General features: G+C 35.8%; 1 protein-coding gene across 1 annotated transcript in view; it reads right to left on the bottom strand.

Annotated features, from left to right (window-relative positions):
- The window catches only part of GRB14 (growth factor receptor bound protein 14), a 116,702-nt gene extending 112,066 nt beyond the window's left edge, over positions 1 to 4,636 (bottom strand). Inside the window, exon 1 of the mRNA XM_007954244.1 lies at positions 4,574 to 4,636. Within this exon, the coding sequence (XP_007952435.1) occupies positions 4,574 to 4,636 (63 nt within the window). The remainder of the gene's footprint in view (positions 1 to 4,573) is intronic.
- Positions 4,637 to 15,220: the final 10,584 nt, after the last annotated feature.

Below are 15,220 nucleotides of genomic sequence, written 5' to 3'. Positions count from 1 at the left end.
GTAACTATGGGAAGGAAGTGGGAGGGGAGCTGTTGCACTGTGGGAAATAGAAGTCAACGTCATGAGACAAAGTGTATGTGAGCTGCTGCACGGAAAGTGAATTTGTTCCGTAAACTTTCACCCAAATCACAATTAAAATTTAAAAAAAAAATCTAGTTACAAAACAAAAGAAAGAAAGACAAATTTAGGACACTATACAGTAAAACTGAGAAAACCAGACAGTAAAAGATACAAAAAAAAAAAAAAAAATACACAAGAGAAGACTAAAAGAAAAATCTCAAAAGCCAAAAAGCAAAAGAAGACTCAAATATCATAAAAGGTAACAATAAAATTGATGCCACAGGGCAGTAGTTGCTGAACTGACAAATGAGTAGCAAAGGCATGTCCACTGATCCTAAATCAAGATACAGTTAAGATAACAGTGATGAGAAAAGTTTTAGAATTTTTAGAATTGTATCCTGGTATGAAGAGAGATTTAGGGAACTGACAGAATTTGGGCAAGCAAATAGGAGCACAGAGTTTATAAATCATAGCACACAACACCAGAAGCAGAAGTACAAAGATACAAACATTAAGCTTTTCCAGGGGATAGAAAAGTGCTGATATAGATGCTTGAGGTGAAATTGCGGAAACCAAAGGGCCTCTAACCTCTGAAGTGCAGTGAATGCTACACAGGTTAAGACTGATTTTGTACGTGCTTTTAGTTTCTGGGCAAGACAGTGACATGATGGTCTGTATTCTTTCACTCTTTATAAACTTATCTTGAGAAAATCATAGCAATGATTCGAATTGTATGAAGAAGGAAATGGATATAACATAAACTGTTCTCTTACATGGACAGGGAACTGAATCTTCTGATAAATGGCATCGCTCCATATTATATTCACAAATTTAAGATTTGCAAAAGGATTTGAATCTTAAGAAAAATATAATCTAAATATCATCTCATTTTTCTCTGAAATTTCAGAAGACACTACAGGATCTTGTGTGCTTACAAAAATGTTACATAACTGTAGTGTGCATTAAAAAAAAATGCAGAAATGCTTGCAAACACAGAGTGGGAAATGTTAATCTGATGCAGGCAGAGACATATGCCCACCCAAAAAGTCACAGTATGGACATCAGACTTTCTGATCTTGCAACCTTTCTATATAAAGCATGTGAATTTCATACTGATCATAAACTGTATTTTACAGTCCTTGAGAGTCTTCTGTTATTTCTCTGGGACCGACCTTAAAATAGTTTCTTGATATCATGTGCCAACCTACAGCCCAAGGCCCAGGGTATAAATGATCTTTCCATCACAAACACACTCACACACTCTTAGCTGCTTACTATTGCTTTCTGAATAACATGGTATCTGCACTAGAGCATATGGGAGTTGGTGGAGGTGCAGAGGAATATGACAGGATTTGCCTAAGCTAATTCCAGACTTGAAGTTGAATGGCAATTACATACACCATAAAGCAATTTCATTAACATATTAATTTCAGGAGGTAACACGTATCTAGGAGAAACACACTGTAAGTCACAAGACCTAGATTCTATTTCTAGCTTTGCCATTGACCTTCTGGGTGACCTTGCGTAAGTCATTCAACTCCCAAGAGACTCAGTCTTCTCATCTGAAAAAAAAAGTAAGTCATGACCTATTAGTTATCCAAGAAAAATGCTATGACTTAAAGGATTCATTCGGATCATTTGGTGAGGATACGATAATTCTGCGGCATGTGATACATCTTTATCAGAACTTTCTAAATCTAGGGAAATCAGATCCTACTAGAGTAAGAGGAAAGCAATTTTTTATTTTCTCATTTACTTAACAGAGATTCTGTCAAAACACACCGCTTCTCAAAAATCAGAGTATTTTATGAGTTATAAAAGGACTTCATGTTAAGGACCATGTTTAAAATTCAAGTTCCCAACCACTCACAAGAAAATCGTATGGCCATTTAGATCAGACACACTTGCTGATGAGAAAATCACTCTGTAGTGCTATTGAGCATTTTCAGAAATGTGTTTAGCCTTTCAAATGATTAGGGTTCCAGTTGGTAGATCATTTTTCATCCACTCATTCTGGATGAGCAAACATTATGCCAAACCTGTGGAAAAAAGGGCACTCATTCTTGGCAAAATGAGACTCTGTCCCCCAAAATACTCTGAGAAATGCTTGTACTAGGTTTGTAAGATCATTTTAAATTACGGCACATATAGAAATTAAATTAGCTACAAGTGTGGAATAATGCTCCTGTTTGCTTTCCTATCTTGACAGAAAAAAAAATGAAAGAAAGAAAAGAAAACTTAGTCATAGTGTGACCAGAGCAGATGGATGTTTTTTAGTCCGAAAAATGATCCAATTCCTAAAAAACAAGAGCTATTGAGATTTTCAGAGAAATTGAATAGATAAATGGGTCCTCTGAGAATTAAAATGTCAGGAGCAAGGAACAGCATGAGTACTTTCAGCAAATGATGATGATGAGCTAAATTATATGAATGCTTAATATGCATACACGCTGAAAAGAAATAACATGGCTTTGAGTTTAAAAGAATTTTGACACACATAGCTATATAATAGAAACCTAAAGAAGCTTATTATGAAAAGGCCAAAAGAAATCACAATAATAGCTAGCCATTGACAGCTGAGATCTAACATTAATAATAATCACAGCTTTCCAGAGCAGTCTTGTTTTGCTACTTATCATTCTGTGCCTGAAATTATTTGAAGTTATTTTCTAGCCAAGTTTTGCTCATATCAATTTCTCCTAGACTAAATACACAAAGTTGTTGAAAATGACATCTTTCTCTAATGCTGTACACATTATATAAAATGACAATAAATGGCTCAGTTTACTGTAACTATGAAAACATAAAATATATTTTTTGATTCACAGAATTATACACATAAAGAGAACTCAAAAGATCATTTGATGAAAATTCTTCAGCAATTATCTTTCAGATGAAATCTTAAAGACTGAAAGTTCAGATGAGTTGCCCAAGGTCACACAGCTAGTAAAGGAGAGTCCTGGAGATAGGCTTTCTACCACACCAACCTGCATGTCCAAACCAACCACACCATGAAAGTGCCTTGGCCCATCTAAACACCTTATATTAACTAATAAGGAAGAATGCAAACACAGGAACATAGGTTTGATATATGTTAATATAATGTTTGTATCCCCAATACATCAGAGGACCTACACTGTCACGATTAATGTTCCACAAATCCTAATTCTAAAATTAAGATTCAAACTCAAAGAGAAATGTTTTTAAGTTTCCTTAAGTTATATAGATTAAAGAAATTAAAAATCAGTGCTGGAAAAATTACTATATAGTTATTTCAATGCTAATTAAAATATTCCTAGTGTATAAATGGGAGCTCTGGTAGCATAGTGGCTAAGACACTTGCCTGCTAACCAGACGGCTGGCGGTTCAAACCCACCAGCCACTCCTCGGAAGGAAGGTTGGGCAATCCTACTTCCGTAGTGATACTGCCTCGGAAACCCAAGGAGGGGTCACTATGAGTCGGGGCCGACTCGACGGCACATAACAACAACAACAACAACAGTGTATAAATGCTCCATATGCATAAGAAAATAAATTGAAAACCTAAAAACAAAAAAACAAAAAAATAATTAAAAAAAAAGAGCCTTAACTGTTAGCTTTGTCGTATTTCAAGTCAATTGAAACATCAGTAAAAGTACACAAAAAGTTCAGAGTTAAACTATTAAAATTTGAGTAGGAAATAAACACTAAGAACTTCTGTTAGTAAAACCATTCAGAAAGCATATATTCAAAAACACAGGTTGGTGCTTTCTTTCTCAATGCGCTGGATTCTTTAAGGATTTCAATGCAATATTCTTATTTGGTGTATTTACAGGAGAAGTATATCCACTTTATTTACGGGGCTACTGTACAGGGTATAATGTATCACCTTCTAAAATGCAATGCTGTTGAGTAACAAATAAGAATAATCTTTACAAAAAAATTAATAGTTAAACTATTTTCATATACAAGATGGATAGCATTAATAATTAACAGAAAATCTTTTCCCTGGAGAATTTAATGGAAAGTTTTTTTCTTAAGCAAACAGAAAGATTCTCAATAGAAATGAGTAGAAACGTTAGGATAATAAAGTGGTGCCATATATTTAGAAAGTAAAACAATTATATAACCCATTCAACAATGAAGATGAATATATTACGAATTACAGTGAAATAAAGAAACTTTTCCTTAGTAAATACATATATGTAAAAAACATGGGTAGCAGATTTCCTATTGAACCAACGACAAACAGGCCTCAAGTTAAAGAAGGATAAAGAAAAAAGCTTCAGTGCAGTTCCTAAATCACAATGACCAGGAGTAGAGGCCAAACTGCTTATACATGGAATTTCTTTTACTACAGCGATATTCTAATTCAGCATTTTTTTTCCCTAGTTCAATCCAAATAGGTATATTCTTTAATTACCTACAGCCTCAATGACTTATAGTCTCTTTCAAGATAGTGACTAAAGCTTCCCACAAAGTAAAAAAAAAAAAAAAAGGAAGGAGGAGAAGAAAGAAAAAAGGAGTCACATACCCTTTTCTGTAGAACTATTGGCGTTATTGCAGGCAAAGTGACTCTTCTCGCACTCAAACTCATGCCTGCTCCTCTTAGAATGATCCCCTCTTGTGGATCATGGACGAAATGAAAGAAATCTTTCACGGTTACTTTTTGAGAATCTCAGGGCTCAGTGCAAAGAAACAACTAGGAAAGTAATAAATGTCACCCTGCTTCTGTGATTCCAATCTACCCAAAGCCAATTAAGGATGGCTGTGGGACTGGACAAGGCAGCAACCAATCAAAGCCTAGAGAACTCCGCCTTTGTCCTTGGAAACACATTCTGATACTTTTGTTTATGATATTTAAAGAACCAGATTAACAGGCATCTAGTTCACTTAACTTTTTTTCCAAAACAGTGCAATTCAATGCCATCTCTGTTGACTAAGCAGTTCGGTCTTTACTAAAGCATTTCAACATATGGCAGATAAGAAACTGTTTACATTGGCCTATTTAAAGTATATAAATATGTAGATGAACTAAATTTACTTACGTTACTCATAAAATTGATGAATGGGTCAATTTGAACATACTATATGAGGCTCAAAAAATAAACTTGAAGTCAGAATCAGCCCCAAAGTGCTAACTTTTTTATTATAATAAAACATTTTAATATGTATTTAAACATTACATCTCCTAAACAGCTGAGATTTTTATATTGTGGACTTGAAGATATTCTTGAAGTCACACACTGTTAAATATTACCTTAAAATCAACCTAAATAATAATGCTAGACATAAGGGGAATATTAAACTATAATATATAAATTTCAAACATTGATACTTTTAAAAAGCACAAATGTGTGTAATTTAGCCTATTCCTTTAATTAAAAGCACTTAAACAATAATCTCTGCACAGAAGTGTATCATCATTTTAAGAACTACTGTGTCTTTTTAGAATAAATAAAAAGTTATGCGAGTACTTTTTTGGTTGGAGGAGGGTCACAGTTAAAATAGTGATGCAATCAGGGAAGATTTTCAGTAAGTCTAAACAAAGAGTGAAACATTCAAAAATGACTGCACAAGTATTGAAATGTTAAAACTAATCTGAATGTTCACAATTCTGAAGCACCTCCTGGACTGACATTTTAACAAGTTTTACTACCCCTACTCAGTGTTCTTCAACCGTGCGTGACCCACTGAGTAAACTGTTGCATTCAGTATGACAGGAACTCTTCATAATTTCTAGATTACATGATTATGGCAGGAACAAGCAAAATGGAAGATCCTCTACAACTCAGACACAAACTTTCCATTTCATTATCTGAACTGCTACTGAGCAGGGTTCACTTTACTGCTTTACATCTGAGTGTGTTTTATATGCATGGCGAGTTCATATTCCTCAAAAGAAACATTACAAACTCTAGTATCCAGTAGACACTACTTTGAATTTCAAAACCTACTTTGAATTTCAAAACCTACAACCCCTCAGAATAGTAGTTAGGGCCGGGGATGCGCTTAACACAAAAAGTTACAACCAGATCTAGTTTGGGGGCATTAATTTGATCTTTATCCTTATTTAGTTAAATCGATCCTGGTCTTTTAAAATAATACCACTAATAAAAATCTAATACAGGGAGGGGCAGTTATCATCTGTGGAGTAAAAGCCTGAGTCTGGTTTAACCTTGAGCTACTTTTTGGCAGGCCAACAATAACAAAGCTCACGGAAAAACTACATAAATTCAAGAACATTATCTCTATTTGGATTTTTGTTGGGTTTTTTTTTTTCCCCCTTCATTTACGTTTTGATTATCATCACAAAATGTCACATCTTGTCTGAAAAATTTTACTAGGGTTCCACCATACCCAAAGCAATTAATTGCACTAAATCATTAAGCTAAGCATCCACTATCATACCCCCCTGCCATCCAGTCAATTCCAATTCACAGTGCCCCTATAGGTATAACAGAACTGCCCCGTAGGGTTTCCAAGGCTATAATTTTTTAAGGAAGCAAACAGCTTCATCTTTCCGCTCCTCCTTCTTTTGCAGTGGCTGGTAGGTTCAAACTGCCAACCTTTTTGGTTATCAGTCAAGTGCCTTAACTACTGTACCACCAGAGCTCCTTATGCAATGTATTAAACAGTGAAAACATACTGTTGAATAAGATATGGTCATTGGCTCATACTGAAATGGAGACATTGGTTTTTTAAGTTGAAAAAAAAATCACACTTTATAGTTTACTACACTAATTTAACATCCTGGTGGCACAGCAGCTAAAATGCACGGCTGCTAACTGAAAGGGGGGGTGGTTCAGTTTGACCCCATTAACTGCTCCACAGGAGAACGATGTGGGAGTCTGCTTCAGTAAAGACTTACATATAGCCTTGGAAACCCAATGGGGGCAGTTCTACTCTTTCCTATGGAGGGAAATGAAGTGATAGCTGTGGGTATGGGTTTTCTTGTTACTATGGATATACCAAAGTAGACGATCCTATGCATTAGGGGTCAGAAGCTCTGGTATCGTAGTGCCAAAGGCACTTGACTGCTAACCAGAAGGCTGGTGGTTCAAACCCACCAGCCACTCCTCGGAAGAAGGCTGGGCAATCTACTTCTGTAATGATACTGCCTCGGAAACCCAAAGAGGGGTGTCTATGAGTTGGGTCCAACTCGAAGGCATATAACAACAACAACAACAGGGGCAGACTTCAAGGAAGCAATGACATTTGTGTGAAAAGTAGTTAGGGGAAAAAGATTGTGCAGAACTTGATAAGTGATAAGGACAAGAGTAAGATTTTCAAAATAGACCCCAAAGTTTGAAATCTAGATGACTGAGAAGTTTGAGTGCTATTTTACATCACATTATAGAACTTTTTTTAAGGCCACTCTCAGTAGCACAAGTGGTTTGTATTTGACTACTAGCTGAAAGGTTAGTGGTTCAAATTCCCCTTGTAGTGTCATGGAAGAAAGGCCTAGAGATCTACTTATTTAACATTACAGCCATTAAAACACTACAAAGTACAGTTCTACTCTGTAACAGGTGGGGTCACCATGAGTCAGAATCAACTTGACAGCAATAGGTTTATAGAGTTTTCCAAGTGCTGAAATGTATCCCTCAGTCAAAACTGTGGTGACGTCCTGTGTTTATTACACATGCTTGCTCTATAAAGGCTTAAAGGGAGCTCTGGTGGCATAGTGGGTAAGGCATTTGGCTGCTAACCAGAAGATTGGCAGTTCAAACCTCCAGTTGCTCCATGGGAGAAAGATGAAGCAATCTAAATCTGGAAAGGTTTACAGCATTGGAAAACCAATAGGGGTCGCTATGAGTCAGAATTGACATGATGACAGTGAGTATAAAGGCTTTAAAAATATTTGACAGATAAACAACTGTAAAGATATGAAAGATCCTATCTTTGGAACATTTAAAAATTGAAGCTTACAAATTTTCAGTGAAAATCATGAAGAGTAAAATGTGGCATTCTGTGACTCCGTTACCAAAAAGTTAATTGATTTTGAAAAATGAAACTTACAGTTCTAGTTGTCAACAAGCTAAAATGCTAAAGAGATGACAATCACACTTAAGACATACAGAATCTCATTTTTCAGTGATCTCTGTCATGTGTTCTAATTTACTATTCTTTATCCTTCAGTTATTTCAGACACTGATTCAAAATATAACATTAGCCCACCCTTTTTTTGTCATTATTATAAATGCATTTCTTGCTCACTAATCTTGTGACTGGGAGCTCTGGTAGCATAGTGCCTAAGGCTCCTGACTGCTAACCAGAAGACTGGCGGTTCAAACTCACCAGCCACTCCTCGGAAGGAAAGTTGGGCAATCCTACTTCTGTAGTGATACTGCCTCGGAAACCCAAGGAGGGGTCGCTATGAGTTGGGGCCGACTCCACGGCACATAACAACAACAACAATCTTGTGACTTGAGTCTTAATTTCCTCAGCTGAAAAATGATTAAAAAAAAAAAAAAAAAACTGTATCCAATAGTTTTACAACTTCTGTGAGCATCAAGGAAATCAAGTTTGCATAGGGCGCAGAAGAATCCAAGGCAGCTGTCAATCGATACTCCTTAACACCCGTTGTTGAAAACTGGACCTAAGATGCGTTCTCCTCAGGCTCTGTCCCTGATCATCTACTTCCAGAAAAGAGATTTTGGCATCAATTTTCTCCTTAATTCAATAAGGACAACAATGAAGTATTACAGAATGGCACTGCATATTTATTTAGTACTTTTGCTCAATATTTTATAGAACAAGAGTGAATTTTGCCACTGAAAATATATGCATATACAGGTTTCAATGAGAATTAAGAACAACATAAACTATGATGATGATGACCAACCGATAGTATTTATGAAAGCACAAAGCACCCAATATGTGCCAAGCATTGGGTTAGTTTTCATTTAATCCTCACAATAATTTTATGAGATACACGATACATATACATATGGCAGAAGAAAACTTGTTGATTAGTAAGTCCTAAAATACACTTTAGCCAACTGACCTCCTACCTTACATAAAACCTAACTTTCTCTGTCTCTTCATCTTGCCTCTGTATATATTGCTACCCATTCAGAGTAGCGTAACTGCCTATCTGGATTCATCACTTCCCTCAAAAGGCTCAAATCAAAATACACTCTCTAAGAAATCATCTCCCCATCTAAATTATATAATTCTTGTTTTACTCTTTTAGGACTTAAACTTTCGCATTCTCGTGAGATGTTCTGTATTAACACTGCTTTGAAAATTCATAAATCCTTTCATAAGCACCTAGGTTTTCTGCCTAACAAAAATATAATCCTTGAGAGTGGGATTCTCCCACAATGCCTAGCAGAGTGCTCTGTGTACACAGTAGGCATTATGATCATGCACAATCATAATGGAAAGACCAGGCACTCCGATTACACAGTTGACAAGCCTTCTTTCTCACCTTAACAATTCTTAGACTTACGGTTTATTTAGTCTAAATAAAAAGCATACAGTCTTCTCCACAGGACACATTTGGATATTCTTTTGCTATCTGACAGACTTTTCTTAGTGATCAGTAGTGTGGACCCGAAAGCCAAGAGTTGTCCTGGGAATACTGATTTCAGAAAAATCTTAAAATATTTTATTAGTACAGTGATATACACGTGTAGACCTTTAGATATAAACTTAGTACCTCTAATTCTACCAGTTCATTGTACTCTATTAGATCTTTCACTTCCCTAAATATATGGCATGACATCACTCTCTATACTTGATGAGCCTGATCTGATCTACCTCTATTCTATTTTCCTCCCTCTAACAGTTATTCCATCTATGAGGAATGTCTAGGATTTCTCACTGATTTAACCTCTAACAGCAACTATCAATTTCAAAGAAATTACTAACTCACAAGCCTTTGTTGTTGTTGTTGGGTGACTTACTAGTAATGATAAATATTACCAATCCATAGTTCATTCAAGTATTTAAAAAGTGCCTATCTGTTCTACACCTGAAGTAGTTTCCCAGAAGCATTATCTCTGCCGATCAAGGAACTACTGTTTAGAGGAGAGTACATGGACATATTAAAAATATAATTGCAACAATATCTATAAATGAATATAAATAAAGTATTAGAACTAAAAGAGAGAAAGAGCTTAACAATCCCCCTGAGATATTAGGTAAGTTCCCCAAATTAATAAAGGATTGAAGACTGAAGGTAATTCCAGGTAAAGGAAATGTGTGTGTAAAATGAATCTGGAAAAACATGAAGGAAGGCGCTAGACCATGATGGTCTTTGTAAGGAGTCAGAATGGATCTTTTAGATCAAAAGGACAGAATGAATATAAGTGCCTACTTTTGTCACATCCCCTGAAAATGTTAAGAGGACAACAAGAAGGAGAGAGGGAAGAAAAAGGAATTATTTCTTTGCTAAGAAAGCAGAAATCACTCTTTTCTTTACTGTGATGGAATATAACAAACATAGAAGGAGCTCTGGTGGCGTAGTGCCTAAGGCATTTGACTGCTAACCAGAAGGCTGGTGGTTCAAGCCCACCAGTCTCTCCTCAGAAGGAAGGTTGGGCAATTTACTTCCATAGTGATACTGCCTCAGAAACCCAAGGAGGGGTCGCTATGAGCCAGATTTGATTCGACAGCAATGAGGTTTTTTTTAGTTTTACCCTAAATACACCATAAGAAAGAAAATCATTGGGACTCAATGATTAGAGTGTATGAAATTACAACGAGCACTTGTGCATGTGCATGAGAGAATGATGGTGAGGTTAGATCCAGAGAAACCATGCTTAGAGCATATCTAAGGAAGACTTTGTCTCACATACTTTGGCCATGTTCTCAGAAGAGACCAATCACTGGAGAAGGATATCATGCTTGGTAAAGTAGTTGTTATGTGTCGTCGAGTTGGACCCGACTCATGATCAACCCCTCCCTGGGTTCCTGAGGCAGTATCACTATGGAGGTAGATTGCCCAACCTTCTTTCAGATCAGCAAAAAAGGGGAATACCCTCAATGCATGGACTGACATAGTGGTTGCCATGATGGGGCTCAAGCATGGGCTGTGAGGATGACACAGGACCGGGTGGTGCTTCTTTCTGCTTTTCATAGGTTCACTATGAGTTGGAGCCAATTTGATGGCACCTAATGTTGGGCAATCCTACTTCCGTAGTGATACTGCCTCGGAAACCCAAGGAGGGGTCGCTATGAGTCGGGGTCGACTCGATGGCAAATAACAACAACAACAACAACATAGGCTCTTTATAAATAAAAAGAAATCACTGGAAAGGAAATTGGGGAGAGAACTGTATGGAGAGAAGAGGGGAGAGGGATGGAGGGTGATAACTCTCTCAACCCTTTCCTGTCCCTAGGATAACAATCCTTGAACCATAGTCTAAAAATGATCATAATCTGCTTTATGTAAGACTTCAGAGAAAAGGAATGCAGGGTAAAGTAATCCAGAATATCCAAAAGACACTAAAAAAGAAAAAGAAAAGGAAAGAAGAAACAACCTAAAACCTAAACATAAACATAACCAAAGATCAACTAAAATCATAGGAAATTAAACAGCATAAGAAAGAATGTAAATACGAACAAAAAATTCAATGCCCTGGTCAAAATATCAAAGATAATTTATAACTTTTTAATATAAAAATCTAATTAGCATCCTCTAAGGCACTTGACTGCTAACCAGAAGGCTGGAGGTTCAAACCCACCAGCCACTCCTCGGAAGGAAGGTTGGGCAATCTACTTCCATGGTGATGCTGCCTCAGAAACCCAAGGAGGGGTCGCTATGAGTCAGGTGCCACTCGAGGGCACATACCAACAACAACAACCATTAGCATCCTCAGAAGGGGTCAATACCTCAAGGAGCTGTAACTTTGATGAAACAGAATGTTCTGCTAGGTAAAAGGAACAATCAAAGAAGCACAGATCATTTCTAGATATTATAAAGAGTATGTAAAAATTTGATGAATAAGATCTTATATCTTTATAATGAATAAAGCTGAAAATTAATGAATGGTATAGAAGAGAAAAAATGAGAGTAAACTTCCACAATGTGGAAAGAAAAAGTCAAAGAGATGAAAATTAAAGAAAAAATGAAGGAACAATTCATAAAGATCAACATCCATAAAATGTGAACTAAGAGAAAGAGTAAAAGTAGAAAATTGAAGAAATAATAAAGAAAAACTAAAGGTTCCCTGAGCTGATGAAAGATACAGGTCTTTTAATTATAAGAGTCTACAGATGTCAAAGTAGTATGAATGAAAAAAGAGTCAGGTTAGTCATATGGGAACTGTGACACTTCAAAGAGAAAAGCTAAATTCTAAACTCTTGCTCAGAGAGGAAATAATGCTTCTCTACCAAGGTATAAAAATTAGGCCAGTATCAAAATATGAGATTTGCCATCAATATCCCTTACAATCATACAAATTCACAATAAAATAATATAAAAAAAAAAAATCAAACTCACTGCCATCAAGTTGATTTCTACTCAGTGACCCTCTTTGGGTTTCCAAGACAGTAAATCTTTACAGAAGTTGATTTCCCAATCTCCCTTCCACGGCACATCTGGTGGGTTTGAACCACCAACCTTCTGGTTAGTGGTAGTTAAGACAAATAAATGGCAGGAAAAAAAAGAAATGAGAAGAAAAACTGTTTTAAGTTTAAGAAGTATTAGAAACTGCAAAATCAAAAGATAAGGAAATTAAAATGCATGTATTTGGAATTCCCACAGAAGGAAAACAAAATAATGGAAAAGGATACACATATAAAGACAGAATAAAAAAAAAAAAAACTTTATGTAATAAAAGACCTATTCAAAAGGCACTCAGTTCCCCAGAGAAACTCATCATCACAGTCGGCACTGAAGCACCTCATAGCTACTGGACTTCAATTTTAAAGAAAAGTATAGACACCAAGGAAACAGGTTTCAGTCAATTATTTTTTAAAAAGGAAAAACATTGCTGTGGAGTTGATTCTGAGTCATAGCAATCGAACAGGACAGAGGAGAACCACTCTATAGGGGTTCCAAGCCTGTAAATCTTTACAGAAGTAGACTTTCTTGTCATTCTCCCATGTTGCTGCTGGTGAGTTCACATTAACTTTTCAGTTAGTAGCCAAGCACTTTGCTATTGTGCCATCATGGCTTCTTTAGCCAAATATTTGGAAAATTGCCCTACTGTCATATTTCTCCACAGCAACATTCAAAACCAGGATTCAGTGTCCACTGCCTTATACTTACTCCACTCCTTATAAAACATTCACAAATTCCTTCAAGAAAGAGAACCTTTAAATGAGACCTTTAAACCAAACTATACGTATTAATTAAATGCAACAGACAATGTTTAAAATTTTGAACATATAGAAATTCAGTAAGGAGTTCTAGTAGAGTAGTGATTAAGGCATTTGGTTTTTAACTAAAGGTTCATGGTTCCAACTCGTCAGCTGCTCCGTGGAAGGATGATGAGGCAGTCTGCTTCCATAACGATTTACAGCCTTGGAAACCCAATGGGGTTGCCATGAGTCAGAATCAATTCAATGACAGTGAGTGAGAGAAATACATTAAACTGTTTTCATGGAATCTTCTGATGTGTTCAGTAGAAGATAAACTTCAGCTATCTATGGCTGGGATAATCAGAACAAAAAGACTGAAGTAAACACTGAAACTAATTATGAGTCTAAACCTCAATCAAGTATGTGATTATGTTGCTATAATAAAATGTAAATATAAGATTTAACAAGTAGAAATGACAAAAATTTTTGAAAAGTTGAAGGGAGGAAAAAGCGTGATATAGTAGCTTTGGTAACTGGGATCAAAAGATAATTTAAAATTGAAAAATCACAGGAAAATTTTAAGAAAATTATTTAATAATGCTAAAATAAACTGGTAGAAAAGAGAAAACATGTTAATTTCATTATAGCTTTTCACAAGGAATTATAGTTATAAATTATATAGAAATGAAAATCCTTCTAAGTAAAATAAGCAGAATACATTGTGACTTTTTTTTTCCAAATCTATACATTTAAAAACATATAAAATAATACAATACTAACACCAAATTATTTTTTTTAATTTTTATTGTAATTTAGGTGAAAGTTTACAAAGAAAATTCATTTTCCATACAGCAGTTTATACAGATTTTGCCTCATGACATTGACTGTGATTTCTACCATGCAACAAACTGTTAAGTCACTTCAGTAAATGTTTGAGGGCTAATTTCACCTACTGAAAGGAAATAAACTTCCAGTTCAGCTCATAATGCAGATTCCACCTGATTCTACATGAAACAGTGTCCCTATAATCAAGTGATTCAGACTCAGGTCCACATGGAATAATTGATACTGAAAATCTATGGAGAAAGGATGAGATACTCAAAAAAAGAACGACTATCCACTTTAGTCAACAAATAAAATGCAGAATCTTTACCTAATACCATATACAAAAATATATTCCATAGTTAGAAAAATTATACGTTTGTTTTAAAACAAACGTATAAACACATTATAAGTGACAAAAGAATGGTTTTATAAACTTATGGTGAAAAAAATCCAAATTAAGATATATAAGCCATTTTAAAAAGATCAACAAGTTAGACTCATAAACATTTTTAATTTTTAATGTTTATAGTGTGAAATACCCCACACATGAAGTTCAAGTATAAGGCATAAATTAAGAGCAGTAGGTGTAATATATTTAAGAAAGGATTAATATCCAGAATACATGAAAAATACTAAAAGTTAACAGAAAAACAAAACAAAACACCACCCTCTAAAGGACAAAGGATACATACGTTGGAGGCCACACACTGAGGTGGGTAAGGGGAGGGATGATATAGAAAGAGTTTATGACCACCATGATAACATTAGGGAAAGGGAGGACACCTAATTGTGCACGTAAGATATAGATGACAGAGGCTAATACCAGTATATCCAAAATACTGCATTACCATTAATACCAAACACCAGGCTACAGATAAACACATAAACATCTGAGAAGATCAGGTGAGGGTCAGTCAGTGTACAGGATTATACTCTAGACCAAGGATAGATTCAGCTGAGGCTAATCTTGCACAGATACTTTTCTTATGTGCCATCGAGTGAAACCCAACTCATAGCGACCCCTCCTTGGGTTTCTGAGGCAGTATCATTACGGAAGTAGGATTGCCCAACCTTCCTTCCGAGGAGTGGCTGGTGGGTT

The sequence above is a fragment of the Orycteropus afer genome, unplaced genomic scaffold, assembly GCF_000298275.1.
Source record: "Orycteropus afer afer isolate SDZICR_OR568_19922 unplaced genomic scaffold, OryAfe1.0 scaffold00001, whole genome shotgun sequence".
Taxonomy (NCBI): Eukaryota; Metazoa; Chordata; class Mammalia; order Tubulidentata; family Orycteropodidae; genus Orycteropus; species Orycteropus afer.
The sequence above is the reverse complement of the archived record's forward strand: the minus strand, read 5'-3'. Positions and strand labels throughout refer to the sequence as shown.